This window comes from Microcaecilia unicolor, chromosome 11 (assembly GCF_901765095.1).
Source record: "Microcaecilia unicolor chromosome 11, aMicUni1.1, whole genome shotgun sequence".
Taxonomy (NCBI): Eukaryota; Metazoa; Chordata; class Amphibia; order Gymnophiona; family Siphonopidae; genus Microcaecilia; species Microcaecilia unicolor.
In genome coordinates this window covers 14,162,229-14,182,180 of record NC_044041.1, presented here as the reverse complement: position 1 = coordinate 14,182,180, position 19,952 = coordinate 14,162,229, and the positions used below count along the sequence as shown (strand labels likewise).

At 44.0% G+C, this 19,952-nt stretch overlaps 1 protein-coding gene across 3 annotated transcripts in view; it reads left to right on the top strand.

Moving 5' to 3' along the window:
• Positions 1-19,952, top strand: part of ASCC2 (activating signal cointegrator 1 complex subunit 2) — an 83,220-nt gene that overhangs the window by 24,569 nt on the left and 38,699 nt on the right. For all 3 annotated transcript variants that reach the window (XM_030217777.1, XM_030217775.1, XM_030217776.1), the window contains exons 3-5: positions 750-908; positions 10,822-10,992; positions 12,845-12,974. In XM_030217777.1, the coding sequence (XP_030073637.1) occupies positions 750-908; positions 10,822-10,992; positions 12,845-12,974 (460 nt within the window). The remainder of the gene's footprint in view (positions 1-749; positions 909-10,821; positions 10,993-12,844; positions 12,975-19,952) is intronic.

Sequence of the window (19,952 nt, the reverse complement as noted above, 5' to 3'; positions counted from 1 at the left end):
TAACACTGTACAGATATTTAAAAAACAGAATGTGCTTTGAAACCAGTACTCTCACGGTGATCTACCTGCTGGTGTCCTGCTGATTTATTCATTTTTTTTTTCCTTAATATATTTTTTCGGTTTCATTAAGCGTATACTGTGGATATAGTCCTGCATTAACTGGTTGTGTACGTAGTGAGAAAGTTAATGTGCAGGTTTAGAGGCTGACATAAGGTTGTTAGTTTTTTCTAGTAATAGGAGTGAGGAACCAACCATTCAGGGGACTGAGACAGTTGCTAACAGGAGAACCTTAAAGCAGGTCTTGATCATGTCTTTTGGGCAAGTACTACATTTTTGTTTTAAATTTAGCTCCTGCCTTTTTCAGTAGTAACTCAAGGTACGTTACATTCAGGTACAGTAGGCATTATTTTCCCCCCCACCTTATTATCTAAGTTAAAATATTCATGTATCTCCAAAAGATCTGTTGATATACCAACCTCTGCCTCTGGATGAGGGGAATGTAAGAGTGCCCTACTCGTCACCTAGGCCAATACGCTCATCCTCTATAACACATTTTCAGACTTGCAGGCAGATTCTGCTGATTTTGTGCATCTTGAGGTTAACATGGCTGGGCCACAAACTTTTGAAATGATTATAGTGTTGGTAATGCAGAGGGAATGGTGTGCTTCTCGTGCCAGCAGCTGCCGACCCCTGCCTTTGGTTGTGCATGTAGTTTTCAGACATTCATCTCTGTTTCTTAACTTCCCCAGCATCCAGATAAGAAGACAGAACGTTATTTTGTGCTTTACAAGCCTCCTCCGAAAGCCTGCATTCCAGCTTTGGTGGAAGAATACCTGGAACGGGCTCAGTTCATAGCAGATGATCTTGACTGGCTTCTAGCTTTGCCTTATGATAAATTCTGGTGTCAGGTAATTTCAATTTGATCTGTAACAAATATCTTTAAGCATTTGTTAAGACTTTACGAATAGCTTAGAATCCTTTATGGCAACTGAAGAGCCTGTTCACTGAAGCACAGAGAATAAGGGGTCGTAAGTGTAAAGCCTATACAGTTAAATGCATCTGTCCTGCCTTTATTGCACAGGGCAGACACCTACCTCACAGGTTCACAGTCCGTGCCTTGGCAATGTGTGTGCTTCTGCACTATCACTAAGGCATGACATGGTCCCTCAGCCCCAAAATCCTCTGACGTAGGTGGCCCCTAGTAGTAGTAGTAGTAGTGGGGTCATAGTTTGATTGTGTGTGTATGTATAGGGGGATCGAGTCAGGGGAATGGACTTGGTGGGAACTGCTGATTTGTGTCGGAGATGTCCTTTTTCAAGGTTGTGGCTCTGCTGCAAGACCACTAGTAATGCGACTGCACTTAGGGTTTTTTTTACTAAGGTGTGCTAGCATTTTTAGCTCGTACTAAAATTCAGCTGGTGTTAAACGTTGAGACGCCCATATGCAGGCCCTATCAGAAAAAGTGGAGGACCTGGAGAATAGCACATGGCGCAGTAATTTGCGCTTGGCGGGGATTCCGGAGCACGTACAGGATGGCTAGCTGCTAAACTTTTTGGAAACCTCGATAACTCAGACCTTGCAACTAGGCAGTCAGCATGGCCCCTTCCGGATAACGAGAGCACACCACATGAGAGCTCGGGGCCCTGAGGGGGCTCGCCTTAAGAGTAGTGAATCTGCAGGTGCTTAACTTCACACACACAAGGTTGAGGTCCTGAGAGCCCTACAGTTGGGAAAAGCATTGCATTTGGACAACCAGAAAGAGTTATGTTTTCAAGACTACTTGGCAGCGGTGGCGGCCTGCTGAATGTATTTCAGTGCTGTGTGTTCAGCCCTTTTTAAACACCAAATACAGTTAGTGCTGTTATACCCTGTGTGATTATTGGTGATGCACGAGTGTCGAATGGTGTTTTATGATACCCTTGTGGAGGTGGTTCCTGGAGGTAGCCCTTCATCAGCCTGGACTGATCGCCAAGGCTGGAGGTTGCTCATGGTGGTGTCCCATTTGAAAATGGTGCCTACACATTGTGCCTAAGAGAGAACTAGCCCAACTTGTGTTTTGTGGGCCTTATGGTCTGCTTGCCTCGGATTGGGACGTTGACAGGGACACTGGAAGTTTTCGCCTGGAAACACTCCAGGGCTGTATGCTGTTTTTCTTTCTATGAGCCTGCTGGAAAACTTGTGGGCTACAGGATATGTTCATTAGTATAAGATTTGCTATGTGTACTTAGAAGGTGAGTGTGTGTACTGATGCTGTTCGGTGCTGATTATGTGTAACGAGGAAGGGGGGGTTGGGTATTCATGAAGGGGTGCTTCTTAGTGGATGTATGAGTGAGATGGAGTTAATGGGAAATGGGAATAGTAGGGGGAGGGAGGTGGGTGGGCTGGAGAGGGTGCTGCAGGTGTGTGTGTGGGGACTTTGTGGTTCCTGCGGACATATAATGGACATGATGAGGGCTGGGCGTCGGGTTCTGTTTGAAATTTCTGTCCTTTTCAAAGTGCGTTTGTAGGGTTATGGGACCCTCCTTGAGAGTTTGTTCTTGGAATGTATCTGGTATTAATTTGCCCATAAAGAGGACCAAAATATTGCAGGGGTTTAACTATTGGTGGGTGTCATGAAACACTTAGCCATCCGCCTGGAGTTACCCTACGGCCATTTAGAGGGTCTATCCCCAGCACAGCTCAGGTCATCCTGCACCTGCTGCTTGTGCTCTACACCAGCACCCTCCTCCCACCGACTGGATCACAACTGCCTCAGGGCGAGTCTCCTGCTCTCAAGTTATCCCCAGTGATTTCTAAGTTACTGGGGCCACACTCCCAGTGGTCCCACAGTTCCCAGAAAGCACTCGCAGACCCAACACACAAATTTTGCTGAGCCATATTTAGAAGTGCAAACTTTCTCCCCCTCCCCCACTGGCGTTACACTTTTAGGAAAAAGTAGAGATATACGAAAAGCCCTCCAATCCAACAGCAGAGATGCACAACAGTGCAGAAGACCCTTCACTGGTGAACATCAGAAACGTGCAAACAGAGTCCGCCTCCATATCTCTGATACTCACCAACAAAACATCCCCAGCACCACTACACATCTCTGGTGCCGGACCAGAGGGCCCCCCGTACGTCCCCACTTCCTTGGACTTTAAGGGGCCCTTTTACCAAGCCGCAGCATAAAGTAGCCTGCGGCAGTGTAGGTGAGCGCACTGGGCACGTGCCATGTCCCTTAGTGGGTGTATAGTGTTATATTGTTATTATTTCCAGAGTGGCTGTATGTTTTACACACTTTTCCGATGAATCTTACAAATCGAGATGTAACCCTTTTCAGAAAAGTTTGCTTAAGTTTTTGTGAAATAACAAAAAACCTAGGGTTTCTTTTATAGCAGCTGTCGTTACCTTTGGGACTTGGTGGATTGATTTTACCAGATTTGAGATGTTATAATGTGGCTTGGATCATTCGACATTTAGTGAAATGGATTAATAGTACTGATTATTTCATTACGGTCATCTTGGAACAACAACTGATTGCACCCACCCATCTGTTGTATTACTTTCATATAAATGCTGGGCTGGCGTTGGCTCTGTAAGCAGTTGAAGCTTTCCCCTAGCTCGACCATGTTGCTACCTTTGTGGGAAAATAGAGACGTGAATCCTGAAGCAACAAAGCTTTATTTAAAAGATGATCTCAGCAGGGCTTGACCTTTGTTCATCATTTGGTGACTCAAGATAGAACTATGAAGTCCTTTGAGACTCTCTTCAGGAGGAGGGGAGTATGAGGCCCTCTGATTGGCTGGCGTATCACAAAGTTCAACATTATATTGCTACTACTCTAGATGTGACTACCTGAAACGAAGATGCAGTGGATTTACTCGTTGAGACTTTACTTTTGTCTAGACAGACTAAGGCTAGCTTGTCCTTTTATCAGATCAGCCTGCGTAGTTTGGCACCCACCTGGGATTATGAGGCGTTGGCCAGAACTTGGAATGGGGCCTTACAAACTGAGGAGCAGGTTATAGGGGATGGCCTTTGACTGTTGATGAAAATTTTGAAAACGCTTACCCGATCTGTAACCTTTCAGGAACAACAATACATTTTGGCAGGCATTGCAAGTACAGCATTGTGCCCGTGATGTAGGGTGGTTCCTGCGAGATCGGTGCATATGTTGTTTTCATGTGCCTCGATAAAGCTGTTTTGGCTGAGGTTGTTTTGCGTTGAGCAGTAAGACGTCCCATCCAAAGCAATTGGCAGAGACACTGCTTCCAGTCCCTCAGGGTAGGTGACGCAGTACTTTTCAAATGTAGAGCGATAAGGCACATTGCAGTAGCCAGACCCACATCGCAGCAGTGTGCTCTCCCACCAAATAGGACGATCATTATGCAAGCCCAGCAAACAATCCTGAGGTGTGCAGGACAAAGAGACCCGAGAAGAGCTGTAGATAGGGCCTGTACCACCCCTAACCAAAAAGGAGATATTAGAGCACAGTCCCACCAAATGTGCACAAAAGTACCCGTCATAGTTGCATATCAGCAACATATATCAGACACAGTGGGAAACATATGCTTCAAACGGTCAGGAGTGTAGTAAGCACTTCATAAGCATTCTCTTGCACCAGCATAAAGGCTGAGGCCTTCTGTACTGCTGCACACATGGTCTCCCATTCCAGAGTAGAGAAACTGCAATAGAGGTCCTCCTTCCAGCAGAGCATGAATTTATGGGAATAGGAATCCCACCCCCTTACATATTTATATATCACCAGCATGGATCTAGAAGACAGACACTCCTTCTTATGAGGATCCTCCCGTAAGCAGCCCTGCCCTGTCATAAAATACTGAAGTTGCATATATGGAAAAAGTCCCCTATAGGTAAATCATACTGGGTCCTCAACGTCTCAAAAGGTATAATTCGACCCCCAACCACAACATCCTGAAAACTAACCAAGCCCACCTGCTCCCATCTAGCAAAAGCCTTACACATCCGCCCCGCCCCGAAATGCAGCTCCCAACGCACCGCGGCCAGGGAGGAAACCCGATCCACCTGACCCCACCATTTATGTGCCTCTCCCCAAATCCAACACATGTCGTACAAAGGGGTTGTGCATCCTGTGAAGGGAGCATCCCAGCTCCATAGCAGTCTACAAAAGAGACCCCCAGTGGGTGGTCAGGAAAATACTACTGCTCCAAAATCAATGATGGCTTAGACTTACCAAGCTCCCAGTCAAGCACCAACCAGAGCTGTGCTGCCATATAATACCCGTCTAAATTGGGGACCGCTCTACCACCCTGCTCCGGGCTCCCCATAGAACCTGCTGGGCGAAACGCAGACACTTCCCCTCCCAAATAAACTGAGATATGAGGGCTTGCGTGTGCTGGAGAATGGGTAAAGTCTGAAACAATAAGAGCAATCGCGGTAACACAATTCATCTTCACCACTGGTTATCAATAGAAATCGAACAAAATAAAACATGGAAGAGAAAATAAGATGATACCTTTTTTTATTGGACATAACTTAATACATTTCTAGATTAGCTTTCGAAGGTTGCCCTTCTTCCTCAGATCGGAAATAAGCAAATGTCTCCAAAAGTTTGTTCATTTGCTTTTTCATGCGGCTGTATGCGGTATCTTCCATCTTAAGTAGAGGAGTGTGGTAGCCGTGTTAGTCCACTCTTAAGGTTATCAATAGAAATCAAACAAAATAAAACATGGAAAAGATTGTAGTAGATCGGGTATCTTTAAATAACAATAAAAATCAGACAAAAGATTGCCAATTAATACTGTCAAGTACTAAGCATGATGTACTTAGGAACAACAAACATAGTTTGAAATGTCTATATGCGAATGCCAGGAGCCTAAGAAATAAGATGGGGGAGTTAGAATATATTGCACTAAATGAAAAATTAGATATAATAGGCATCTCTGAGACCTGGTGGAAGGAGGATAACCAGTGGGACACTGTCATACCGGGGTACAAATTATATCGTAGTGATAGGGTGAATCGGATTGGTGGAGGGGTAGCATTGTATATTAACGAGAGCCTTGAATCAAATAGATTGAAAATTCTGCAGGAAACAAAACACTCCTTGGAATCACTGTGGATTGAAATTCCATGTGCAAAGGGGAAAAGGATAGTGATAGGAGTGTACTACCGTCCGCCTGGCCAGGACGAACAGACGGATGCGGAAATGTTAAAGGAAATCAGGGACGCAAACAAACTGGGCAACACAATAATAATGGGGGATTTCAATTACCCGCATATAGACTGGGTTAATGTAACATCTGTACACGCAAGGGACATAAGATTTCTTGATGAAATCAAGGACAGCTTCATGGAACAGCTAGTTCAGGAGCCGACAAGAGAAGGAAAAATACTAGACTTAGTCCTTAGTGGTGCTCATGATCTAGTGCAGGGGGTAACGATACGAGGGCCGCTTGATAACAGTGATCATAATATGATCGGTTTTGATATTGGCATTGAAGGAAGTGAAACTAGGAAATCAAGTACGCTAGCGTTTAACTATAGAAAAGGTGATTACGACAAAATGAGAAAAATGGTGAAAAAAAGACTGAAAGGAGCAGCTCGCAGAGTAAAAAACTTGCATCAGGCGTGGATGCTGTTTAAAAACACCATCCTGGAGGTTCAGGACAAATATATTCCACGTATTAGAAAAAAGGGAAAAAAGACTAAACGTCAGCCGGCGTGGCTAAACAGTAAGATAAAGGAAATCATTAGAGCCAAAAAACAATCCTTCAGAAAGTGGAGAAGAGAACCAACTGAAAGTAACAGGATAGATCATAAGGAATGCCAAGCCAAATGCAAAGCGGAGATAAGGAGGGCAAAAAAGGACTTTGAGAAGAAATTAGCGTTGGAAGCAAAAATACATAGTAAAAATTTTTTAGATACATTAAAAGCAGGAAACCGGCCAAAGAGTCGGTTGGGCCGCTGGACGAAAATGGTGTTAAAGGGGCGATCAAGGAGGACAAAGCCGTAGCGGAGAAATTAAATGAATTCTTTGCTTCGGTCTTCACCGAGGAGGATTTGGGGGGGACACCGGTGCCGGAAAGAATATTTGAAGCAGGGGAGTCGGAGAAACTAAACAATTCTCTGTAACCTTGGAGGATGTAATGGGTCAGTTCAGCAAGCTGAAGAGTAGTAAATCACCGGGACCTGATGGTATTCATCCCAGAGTATTAATAGAACTAAAAAATGAACTTGCGGAGCTACTGTTAGAAATATGCAATCTGTCCCTAAAATCGAGTGTAATACCGGAAGACTGGAGGGTAGCCAATGTTACTCCGATTTTTAAGAAGGGTTCCAGAGGAGATCCGGGAAATTATAGACCGGTGAGTCTGACGTCGGTGCCGGGCAAGATGGTGGAGGCTATTATTAAGAATAAAATTGCAGAGCATATACAAAAACATGGACTGATGAGACAAAGTCAGCACGGATTTAGTGAAGGGAAGTCTTGCCTCACCAATCTAATGCATTTTTTTGAGGGGGTAAGCAAACATGTGGACAATGGGGAGCCGGTTGATATTGTATATCTGGATTTTCAGAAGGCGTTTGACAAAGTGCCGCACGAAAGACTCCTGAAGAAATTGCAGAGTCATGGAATCGGAGGTAGGGTATTATTATGGATTAAGAACTGGTTGAAAGATAGGAAGCAGAGAGTAGGATTGCGTGGCCAGTATTCTCAGTGGAGGAGGGTAGTTAGTGGGGTCCCGCAGGGGTCTGTGCTGGGTCCGTTGCTTTTTAATGTATTTATAAATGACCTAGAGATGGGAATAACTAGTGAGGTAATTAAATTCGCCGATGACACAAAATTATTCAGGGTCGTCAAGTCGCAGGAGGAATGAGAACGATTACAGGAGGACCTTGCGAGACTGGGAGAATGGGCGTGCAAGTGGCAGATGAAGTTCAATGTTGACAAGTGCAAAGTGATGCATGTGGGTAAGAGGAACCCGAATTATAGCTACGTCTTGCAAGGTTCCGCGTTAGGAGTTACGGATCAAGAAAGGGATCTGGGTGTCGTCGTCGATGATACGCTGAAACCTTCTGCTCAGTGTGCTGCTGCGGCTAGGAAAGCGAATAGAATGTTGGGTGTTATTAGGAAGGGTATGGAGTCCAGGTGTGCGGATGTTATAATGCCGTTGTATCGCTCCATGGTGCGACCGCACCTGGAGTATTGTGTTCAGTACTGGTCTCCGTATCTCAAAAAAGATATAGTAGAATTGGAAAAGGTACAGCGAAGGGCGACGAAAATGATAGTGGGGATGGGACGACTTTCCTATGAAGAGAGGCTGAGAAGGCTAGGGCTTTTCAGCTTGGAGAAGAGACGGCTGAGGGGAGATATGATAGAAGTGTATAAAATAATGAGTGGAATGGATCGGGTGGATGTGAAGCGACTGTTCACGCTATCCAAAAATACTAGGACTAGAGGGCATGAGTTGAAGCTACAGTGTGGTAAATTTAAAACGAATCGGAGAAAATTTTTCTTCACCCAACGTGTAATTAGACTCTGGAATTCATTGCCGGAGAACGTGGTACGGGCGGTTAGCTTGACTGAGTTTAAAAAGGGGTTAGATAGATTCCTAAAGGACAAGTCCATAGACCGCTATTAAATGGACTTGGAAAAATTCCGCATTTTTAGGTATAACTTGTCTGGAATGTTTTTACGTTTGGGGAGCGTGCCAGGTGCCCTTGACCTGGATTGGCCACTGTCGGTGACAGGATGCTGGGCTAGATGGACCTTTGGTCTTTCCCAGTATGGCACTACTTATGTACTTATATGTACTTATATAAAATAAGATGATACCTTTTTTATTGGACATAACTTAATACATTTCTTGATTACCTTTCGAAGGTTGCCCTTCTTCGTGAGATCGGAAATAAGCAAATGTGCTAGCTGACAGTGTATATAAGTGAAAACATTTAAGCATTAGACAGTCTGACAGGGTGGGAGGATGGGGGTGGGTAGGAGGTATGCATGGGGACATCAAAGCATATCATTGATATTCTAACAGGATGGGTGTGGATAGGTGAGGGGTGGGGTGATCAACAGAGACATACAGCTTTATGGTTTATAATGGGCTAGGAACCCCAGATCCTTGTTAAGTCCTTTCTGTTGGGTGTTAAAATATTCAATCATTCTGACTTCAAAGGTCTTACGTTCTTGTATGGTTTTAAAGTTACCTTTCAGGATTCTCACTGTGAAGTCACTGGTACAGTGTCCTGGTCCTGTAAAATGCTGACCAACAGGGGTGGGAGCCCTACTGGCACCAGTATTGTTCATGTGATGTCTATGTAAATTGAATCTTGTCTTAAGCATCTTCACCACTGCAATGTGGCCCCACCAAGACAACTATAAACCTTTCCAGCAGCCCAAATCTGAGCAGATATGAGATAAGATCCTAAAGTTAAAAGCATATAACTTATGCAGGTCACTAGGCACTCGGATACCAAGATAGTGAATACTAAGAGAAGCCAAGGGAAAAGAAAAGGCTTGATGCAACTGGTCGTCTTCTGCTCTTGAAGTGGAGATATACCTAATAACTCACTTTTATCTATATTAACCTTCAAGCCTGTGATTCTTTCATAGTCCCGAAACACCTCCAGAGCAATAGAAAGAGTCATTAGTACATAAGTATTGCCACACTGGGACAGACCAAAGGTCCATCAAGCCCAGCATTCTGTTTCCAACAATGGCCAATCCAGGTCTCAAATACCTTTCAAGATCCCAAACAAGCTCAATACATTTTATGCTGCTTATCCCAGAAATAAGCAGTGGATTTTCCCAAGTCCATTTTAATAATGGACTATGGACGTTTCCTTTAGGAAGCCGTCCAGACTCTTTTTAAACTCCGCTAAGCTAACCGCCTTTACCACATTCTCTGGTAACAAATTTTAGAGTTTAATTACACGTTGAGTAAAGAAAATTTTCTCCAATTCGTATTAAATTTACTACTTTGTAGCTTCATCGCATGCCTCCTAGTCCTAATATTTTTGGAAAAAATAAACAAACGATTAGGGAAGTCGTCCCATCCCCTTTATCATTTTTGTCCTCTTTCTCTCTACCTTTTCTAATTCCACTATATCTTTTTTGAGATGCGATGACCGGAATTGAACACAATATTTGAGGTGCAGTTGCACCATGGACTGATACAAAGGCATTATAACATCCTCATTTTTGTCACAGCTAAAAATGTGAAATATGTTTGCAATTGTTTTCCTTGATTGTAAGAAATTCTGTATGTATTTAGGCAGTAATGTTTATCAAGTCTTTTTTTGCACATATGTGCAAGTAAAATATTTATAAAATTGCCCCTTAAATAAAAATCCGTGTAATGAAAAGACTTGGGTGTGAGTGTGTTCGGGGTAGATTTTGGATGGAGTCACGATTTCTGTGCTCCCAAGACAGTGTAAATGTCCATGGCTTCGTTTTAGCCCTGATTTATGCCACTTTGTGGGATAGTTTTGTAAAGATGTGTAGTTTGTTCTTTTGAAATAGGTTTAAAATAGGCTCCTGCTTGACCTCTCAACCTAAGCGACCTATTATAAAATTAATTCAATTACTATACATTAAAATTCAGAGACTCATATTATGTTAGCTTCCTTAGTAGAGCAGCATTTACACTCAGAAATACCCTAGTCTCCCCCTCCCTTTCTTATACTAAGCAACTTTCATGCATGGAGTTTCTTCTGTCACATTGTTTTTCTTTCCCGCATCATGAGACTTGAAGTTTTTTTTTTTTTTCCCCATAGACACAGAACAAAAGAAAATTATTTTTCTGTAAAGCTGACTTTCCTTCTTTCTTGTATCATTTTGTTTTGTGTTAGGTGATATTTGATGACACCTTGCAGAAGTGCCTGGATTCCTACCTGTGTTTTGCCCCTCGACGGTTTGATGAGCTGGTGGATGCCTCACCGGCACTACTGCGCATGCAAGAGCGCCTTCACCGCTGCATCTTCCTGACCTTCCTCAGGATATCCACACACAAGGAATCCAAAGTAACCATCTCCTCTCACTACAGTTAGAATACAGCTCCAGGGAAATACTCCCAGGGCTGTGACGTTCCATCCCTGGCAGTAACGATTGCTGGTTTGCTTCGGCTTTGACCTTTAGTACTTCTAGTATAACCCAGGCTGTAGGCCACATTCAGTAAATGGAGCTGAAAACTGGGCACTGGAAAAAAAAATCTGCACCAAGTGCTATTCTCCTGAAACCCAGTGTAAATCTCAGCACGCAAGTGGGGGGCATAACCCACACTGCTCCTAAATTTTTGGAACACCCCTTACCTACCCATGCCCCTCCTATGGCCACGCCCACTTTGGGGTTGTGCAAGATACTTCGGGTGCGCAGTATTATAGAATAGTGTAAATTCCAAGTTAGTGCCAAATAATGCCAATAATTGATTAATCAGCTACTTAATTATACTCAGCTTCACATGAAATAGATATTTAATTTATTTATTTATGAACATTTATACCCCACTTTTTTCCACTTGACGCAGACTCAAAGTGGCTTACGATGCACAGATGAATCAATTACATTAGATAGGGGAGAAGGAACAGGGTAAGAAGGAAAAGGGAAGAGAGACTAAGATGGACGGTGGAATTCCAGGTGCTGAGATGGACCAGAGTGGCTCGAACAGTTCTCGGCAAGGCGATCCACAATTGGGAAACTGTAGCAATACCCAGTAAGAGCAGACGAAGCGCAGAAGAAACAGCAGTATGTGGCCAGGAGAGTGGTAGTGATCACCAGAGGCAGACGACAGCAGCTGGAGGCGAACAATGCCGGCGGGGCCCAGGATGTCAACGGGCCCGACAATACCACCGCAGAGGAATAGGGTCCGCAGCTTGCCCTAATGAGGATTGTGGTGGTTCCTCTTGAAATCTGCTTGGCTCAGTTTAGCCAATACGGAAGCACACACGCTGATCTGATGAGCCTATGAAAAGAAAATTTGCCTAACTAGACCTTTTATGTATTAAATATCTATTTCATGTGAAGCTAAGTATAATGAAGTAGCTGATTGATGCAGTCCCTTCACCAGTTATATTAATACTAGCCGTTGAGCCCGTTAAAACGGGTATTGGAATGGGGGTTTTCCAAGGCCCCCCCCCCCCGAGGTCGCCGTTACCGGTACCCCCCACCCCCACCCCTCCACGGAATCGCCGCCATCCCTCCAACCGGCCCGGGCCCTCTGTTCGCTATTCAACTTACATCGCCGCAGCACGCAGATCAGCTGAGCTCCCGTCGGCCTGGCCTTCCTTCTCTGCCTGTGTCCCACCCTCGTGTGACGTACCGTTGGCAAGGGCGGGACACAGGCATGGAAGGAAGGCTGACCAGAGCTCAGCTGATCTGCGTGCTGCGGCGATGTAAGTTGAATTAATTGCGATCAGAGGGCCTGGGCCGGGTGGAGGGGTGGCGGCGGTGACTCGGAGCGGGGGGTTACCGGTGGTGGCGACCTCTGGGGGGGGGAGGGGGGAGCGCAGTTTCCCTCTCTGTCCCACCCCCGTCATCACGTATTGACGCGAGGGCGGGACAGAGAGGGAAGTCTCTACTGCGCATTTGCGAGTGAGTTCAATCACTCACCGTTTATATGTTTGATATGCCTAGTGAATACGTTGATAATAATTGATTAATGGCTTGTTAACTAATTAGTTTGCACATAGGTCTCAGATCCGTGTCCAAATTTGGGTGTCATATATAGAATCCAAGAGTCTGTCTACTTTGAGTTGACCTATGCCTAGAATGCCTCCCATAATCTAGATCAGGTTTGTCATTGACGCTTCTACCCTTTCCCCATACTTTTAAGTATATTAAACAACTTCTGTGTATTTTTCTTCTGTTTTTTTTCAGGATCATTTCATTACACCATCTGTGTTTGGAGAAATTCTGTATGATAATTTCCTCTTTGACATCCCAAAGCTTCTAGACCTGTGTGTGCTTTTTGGGAAGGGTAACAGCGCACTGCTGCGGAAGATGATTGGTTAGCATTAATATTTCTGTAACCCCTTGCCTCTGTTGCTTTATAAGATACTTTGTCTCTTGTTCTTTTGGGATAAGTTGACAATTAATGTTATCAAATAATTAGATCATAACACTAGGAGGGGATTGATGTATTATGTTGTTCCTGTGCTTATGTACTACGTTTTACCCCTAAAGAAGGAACCCAAAATGGCTTACATTTAAAAAAAAAATGGTGTAACTGATTTGGAATGCTGTAGTGGTTCATCGGGTCTCCCTTCGGATCAGTCCCCATCGCAGCCTGAGGACATATCTTATTCCAGATTCCTTCAGAAGATTGCCAAGGAGCAAGCCTTTATCAACATAAGATAGACCTGACACAAGGTCAGAATTTTGGGGAATTCTAAAATGCTTGGATGCCCCTAAATACATAGCACAGTTGCCAGACCACAAGATACTTCTTGAACAGGAAAAAGTTTGGCAAGAACCTATCTACATGACCTAATTCTAAGAGAATAGAGGCAAAATACAATTTGATGTTAGTGATGGGACCAAACCGAGCTTCAGTTACCACATTATTCAGAAGTGTTTTGGATTTTTCTCTGAAAATGCATAAAAGCTCTAGCGCTCATAACACCCCACCTGGAAAAGATCCAAAATTGGCAGACATGTTGGACATGTTAAACTAGCCGTTCAGCCCATAAAAACGGGCTAGTATGGGGGGGGGGTTGAAAGGCCCCCCCACCCCGCCACCGAGTTCGCCGCTGCCGCTCCCCCCTCCGAGTTCGTCCCCCCCCCCACCCCCCGAAGCCGTCGCCACCCACCTTCCACCGAGTCGGGCCCTCGCTCCGCTATTGAAACAGCGAGGGCACACAGCTCTACTGCTGAGCTACCGTGGCCTTCCTTCTTCTCTGCCTGTGTCCCGCCCTCGTGTGACGTAATGTCGTCGAGGGTGGGACACAGGCAGAGAAGAAGAAGGAAGGCCGACGGCAGCTCAGCAGTAGAGCTGTGTGCTGCGTGCCCTCGCTGTTTCAATAGCAGAGCGAGGGCCCGACCGGGTGGAAGGTGGGTGGCAGCGGCGACTCCGGGTGGGGGGAGCGTTAGCGACAGCAGTGTCCCTCGCAAATGCGCAGTAGAGACCCTCTCTGTTCCGTCCTCGTCATCACGTATTGATGCGGGGGCGGGGCAGAGAGGGTCTCTACTGCGCATTTGCAAGTGAGTACGACACTCGCCATTTATATGTATTGATGTTACAGTGGCTGCCCATTGGTTTCAAATGATGCAATTTTTATGCTGTTCTGGAAAAAAAAATATAAGCAGTTATACCTACCACTTTTAAGGAGAGGGAAATACAGTACAGGCCTATAAACCTCTGAGTGGAGTGGAACGGGTAAATGCATATCGATTACTCTTTCAAAAAGTACAAAGACTAGGGAACATGCCATAAAGTTACATGGTAGTATATTTAAAACAAATGGGAGAAACATTTTTCACTCAGATTGTAATTAAGCTCTGGAACTTGTTGCAGGAAGATGTGTTAATAGCAGTTAATGTAGCTAGGTTTGAAAATATATATATAAAATTCCTGGTGGTAATCTCCATAAACTGTTATTAAGGTAGACCTGGGGAAAGCCACTGCTTGTCCCTGGAGGGTAAGTAGCATAACATTGTGCTACTTTTGAGATTGCCAGCTACTTGTGACCCGGATAAGCCACTGTTAGAAACAGAATACTGGCTAGATGCCATGTTGGATCAGACCTGGAGTCCAACTCTTATGTTTTCATGCTCTAAGATTCTACTGCCTCTAACATTTCAAGAACTTCGAATACGTGATCTCAGTTAGATCAGTGTATAATGCATATGATACAGCATCAAGAGGGGCAGCAGTAGCCATTAGAAAAATGGCCTGGGTCGTTGTTTTAATTGGTTTGCAATAAAGACCTTGTTTTAGAAGACACCACTTGAGAGAGGACTTTTTTGTTTTCCACTGTTTCTTTGCTAGGATAAGAGAGTGTGACATGATTTTAAAGTAAGTGACTCCCACAGGCAGGGCCAGTGTCCATGGGCACTGGACTACTCTGAGACTGAGTATTAGTAAATACTGCTTGAGGTATCCTGTTCCACAGCATGGATGCTAACAAAGGCTTGTCTCCTTGTGGATGATACCAAACTCTGCAACAGGGCGGACAACCCGGAAGAGGTGGATGACATGAAGAAGGACCTAGAGAAACTTGAGGAATGGTCCAATATTTGGCAACATACCTAAATCTTCAGTACCCTAGCTGCAAGGACTCAAGTACAAATCAATTTACGGATCCAGCTTCTCCTATATAAGCACGCAACTATGAATTGCATTCCCGAAAGCCATAAAGACAATGCAGGATCATCACAATTTCCGGAAATCACTAAAGACCGATCTGTTCGAAAAGGCATACACTACTGATCCAACTTAAGTAACTGAACTCAGCAACAAAACAAAGCCATAACCTGCAATGAACAATATATCACTCTTCTCTTGATTCTCTAATGTTCTGTAACAACATCACTTTGTATTTGTTTCATCACCGGAGGTGGCTAACACCTCACGGTACTATGTAAGCCACATTGAGCCTGCAAAGAGGTGGGAAAATGTGGGGTACAAATGCAACAAATAAATAAATATGGATGAGAGAATAGCGGGTACTCCATGCTCTGGAAACTACTACTACTACTACTTAACATTTCTAGAGCGCTACTAGGGTTACGCAGCGCTATACAGTTTAACAAAGAAGGACAGTCCCTGCTCGAAGAAGCTTACAATCTAAAGGATGAAATGTCAAGTTGGGGCAGTCAAGATTTCCTGAATAGAGGTGTAGTGGTTAGGTGCCGAAGGCGACATTGAAGAGGTGGGAAAGAAAGATTAGTCTTCCTAATCAAGAACAATTACATAACCATCCAGTCTCTGGCTGCAGAAAACATTGAGTAACACCAGTCATCAAACAGGACTCATTGCAGTTCATACAAGAGATATCAAACATATCAGTAAGGATGCAGGAGACCTCATTTACAAAAACCCATCTCAACATTACCAACAAAGAACAAGAGAGAAATCTCAAAAAAGCATATCTTCAGGCTAATCCTGGGCCTAGCTTTTAACTACACAATACCAACGTACCTGTGGGAGGAAAGACTTACATTCTTTTGGAGGTGGAAGAGTTTAACAAACATGGAGCTTGATTATTGTCAAAAACTGTTACACATTATGTATTGATTTAAAGAACAACTTTTCATTCACCTCTATCAAGACAACAGCAGCTATGAGGACCTGAATATGTATAACCTAGAGGAAAGGAGGGATGGGGAAGATTGATATAGATGTTTAACTACTTGAAAGGTATCAACAAATCTTTTCCAGAGACAGGGAGGTAGTAGAACAGGAGGACATAAATTGAGATTATAGACTTACGCGTAACATCAGGAATTTCTTCTTCTTTTTTTTCTTTTTTATTTATTGACGTTTCAATTATTATCAAGTAAATTTAAACAACTTATACAGAAAAGCCTCATATATAAGGCAATAACTTTACTTACATAGTTATAAACACAGAAGAAAAAAAATATTGGCCCTCCATTATTGGGATCCAAGTTAAAAATAGGGAGTTATGTAAACACTAGTAAAAGAGGCCCGTTTCAGAGCAAATGAAACGGGCGCTAGCAAGGTTTTCGTCGCCAACACCCCCCTCCCTCCCTGGCCAACCCCTTCGTTGTTCTGCCATTGCTCCGCCCCCAACGTCATGATGTTTGACGCGAGGGCGGGGCCCGGAGCGATTTCCCACCCCTCCCTGCCTCCCTCCCTGCCAACCCCTTTGTTGTTCTGCTATTGCTCCGCCCTCGAGGGCGGGGCCCGGAGCGATTTTGGTGGCTTCACCACCACGAACCTTCAAACCTTTTTGAAGGAAGTCAGGGCTTGGCTTCACTGACGTCAGTGTCCTCAGAACGTTGAGGGCGAGTTTTATTATAGTAGATAATAGAGAATCGGATTAAAAAAACAAAAGGAAAATACTAGCAGAGCTATCGTACAGTCTTCATTCAATGAGAGCTAAATCAAGGTCCAGAACCAGCTTCAGTACTCATCCTGTGGGTAGAAAAGTGTTCAGTCCTCTTAACATCCAAAACTTGTGTGAAGGCTCAAAGAAAACAGATTTGACAGATTGAAACTTAATTATATACTTACATGGATACTTAAGGAAAAATACTGCCTTCAGTTGCACAACACCAGGTAGAAGTAGCTGGATTTGGTTCCTCCTCCTCTGGGTCTCCCCACAGAAATTCCTGAAGCCATAACAGGACCTCCCAGAACAGCTTCACCTCTCCTGGGTAGGCTTTCAAAGGGATCCTATTGCTCTCCCAAAATGGTGTCATGTGCTTGAGTCAGCATCACCACAGGTGATACAGGGAAGCTCTGAGCTCAAGGCTGCAGAGGAATCACTCTCTGATCCGAACTCGGCGCAACTTCCTCAAAAGAGGCACTGCTTGTACCCTTCAGCAACAACATCAAAGCCGGAGTTTGGTCAGGCTTCTCCTGCATGGTTCCGCGCACCAAATGTTTATCGATTGGACCAGAAAACACAAGTGGAGCCGGGGAAGAATAGCACCTGCTCCCCCTCCTTTTCCCCATCAAGGTAGGAACTAGAGGGAAAAAGTGTGCTCAAGCTCTGCTAGCTTCCTCCATCTTGGATCCCCCTCTACTTGTCTTCTAGATTTATATCAGTCCAGGAAGTACTTTTTCATGGAGTGGGTGGTGGATGCCTGGAATGCTCTCCTGGGAGAGGTGGTGGAGACGAAAATGGTATCAGAATTCAAAAATGCATGGGATAAACACAAAGGATCCTTAAGTGGAAAAAGGTTGGAATCAAAACAAAACTTGTCAGTGCTTAGACAGCAATTCTGGTAAGAGGAAAGTAAGGCTAGTATTAGGCGGACTTCTATGATCTGTGTCCCAATTACAGATAGACAGATTTGGATGGGCTGGAGTGAGCTTTGACAGCAACTGCAGCCATTGGAAAGTAGGACCAGTTCTGGACAGACTTTATGGTCCGTGATCTGAAAATAGCAGGGACAGATCGAGAACAAGTGATGTCTTTTGCGTCACTTTCATATCACATACTATGTGTGTATCTGAAGGGAAGAGGAGACACCTTAAGGTTGATAGCGAGTAAAATTATGTCAGTTTGCAACGTTGTTGGATTCTGGTTTAATCATTGAATTCGACTATGCTGCATCAAAATTATAAAATCTCTCTTCCATGATTACAATTAAAAACTTATATTCTGCTACTCCCCAAAATAGTTTGGTGCAGATTACAGTATGAAACAGATTAAAACAAAAATCAATAACTATTATGTTCCTGTCCTATTTGTGATGCCAGTATTTAATTATGATGGAGTGTAACTTGCATGGAGTGGCAAATGTGGTTCTGGCTTCCTTATTGGGCAGACTGGATGGACCATGCGGATCTTTATCTGCCGTCATATACTATGTTTCTAGGTTACCATATTTTAACAGGAAGTTGATGCACTTCTTATAGCCAGTATCATAGAAGAGGTGCCTTGTTTGGAGAAAAAACAAGGTTTCCAGTCCAGGTATTTCCTTCTTCCAAAGAAACGGGGGGAGGGGGCAAGGAGGATGGATGTTTGTTTATTAAAACTTTCTATACCACTTGGCTTCTGCAGGTCACAGTGGTTTACAATTAAATAAAACAATATCCAGTCTTATATCTTCAAGAGTTCATCATAAAGGAAAAATTCAAAATAAACTCTTAAGCCACCTTCTTACCACCGTTACAAAAGAACAATTACTTAACCTCACTAAGTTTGAAGCATAGGTGCGCACATCTTTCAGTCTCCTGGATTCCCACTGTACTATCAATACAAGGTTCTCCCATTTAAACTATCATCAGCCTCTCAAGTATTCACAAAATGTGCGGCAGCAGTAGCACATCTGTGTCAGGAAGGAATATTTATCTTCCCATATTTAAACGACTGCCTGATTTCTCAAAGGTAACAGTCTCTCTGCAGAAGACCATAGAAATCCCCAGCAGGATTTGTTGCCAGTTATTCCAAATCGACACCAGTTCCTACTCGGACCTTAGAATTCATTGGGGTGCTCGTTCACACACCAATGACCTCTGCCTCCTTACTTCAGCAGGTGGAGTGATGAACTCAGTCCTCAATGTATTTTCACAGCAAAGATTATCGGCGAGACAAATTTTCTGATTTCTAGGTCACGTGGCTGCAACAGTGCACTTTGTTCCCTTAGCTCATTTGAATGAGAGAAGTGCAGAGGCAGTGTTTCTTCATTCAAATGATCTTGATTTCTCCACCAACATATCCAGTCCCTTTCACAAGATTCTAATAAACCAACCCTTCAAGGAAGCTACACAACAGTGGAAAAAGACATCCGATCTTCTCTGAGGGAAGCATTTTTATCTTTCTTAACCCCATCAATCACTGACCACAGACATGCCACCGTGGGTTGTGGTTCACACTTGGATCATCTTGAAATGCAAGGAACATATATGCAACTGCTTCTCTACAGACATCTAAATCAACTAGAATTTGGAGCAATTTGGATTGTCTACACTATTCAGATCATGTTGCCATGTTCTGTATCAACAAACAAGCAGGAATGGGCTCCCATCACCTGTGTCAGGAAGCACAGAGGATATGGCACCTAGTGACTTCTTGTAGCCGTGTACCTATCGGAGACCATAACCAGTTGACAGGCAGACTTCAGCCATCAGCTGGACCTTCGTGAGAAGTCATTAGAGACGAAAGTAGTCCTAATATCTTAATAAATGGGAAATCTGGTCATGGAGCTCTTAGGGAGAGGAGATAATAGGCAGACTGGATGGACCATTTGGCCTTTATCTGCCTTCATGTTTCTAGCAGGGAACAAAGTGCCTGTACTTTTGCTCTTGTCACCCAAGCCCCAACCAAGTAGCAGCAAATGCATTTGTAAT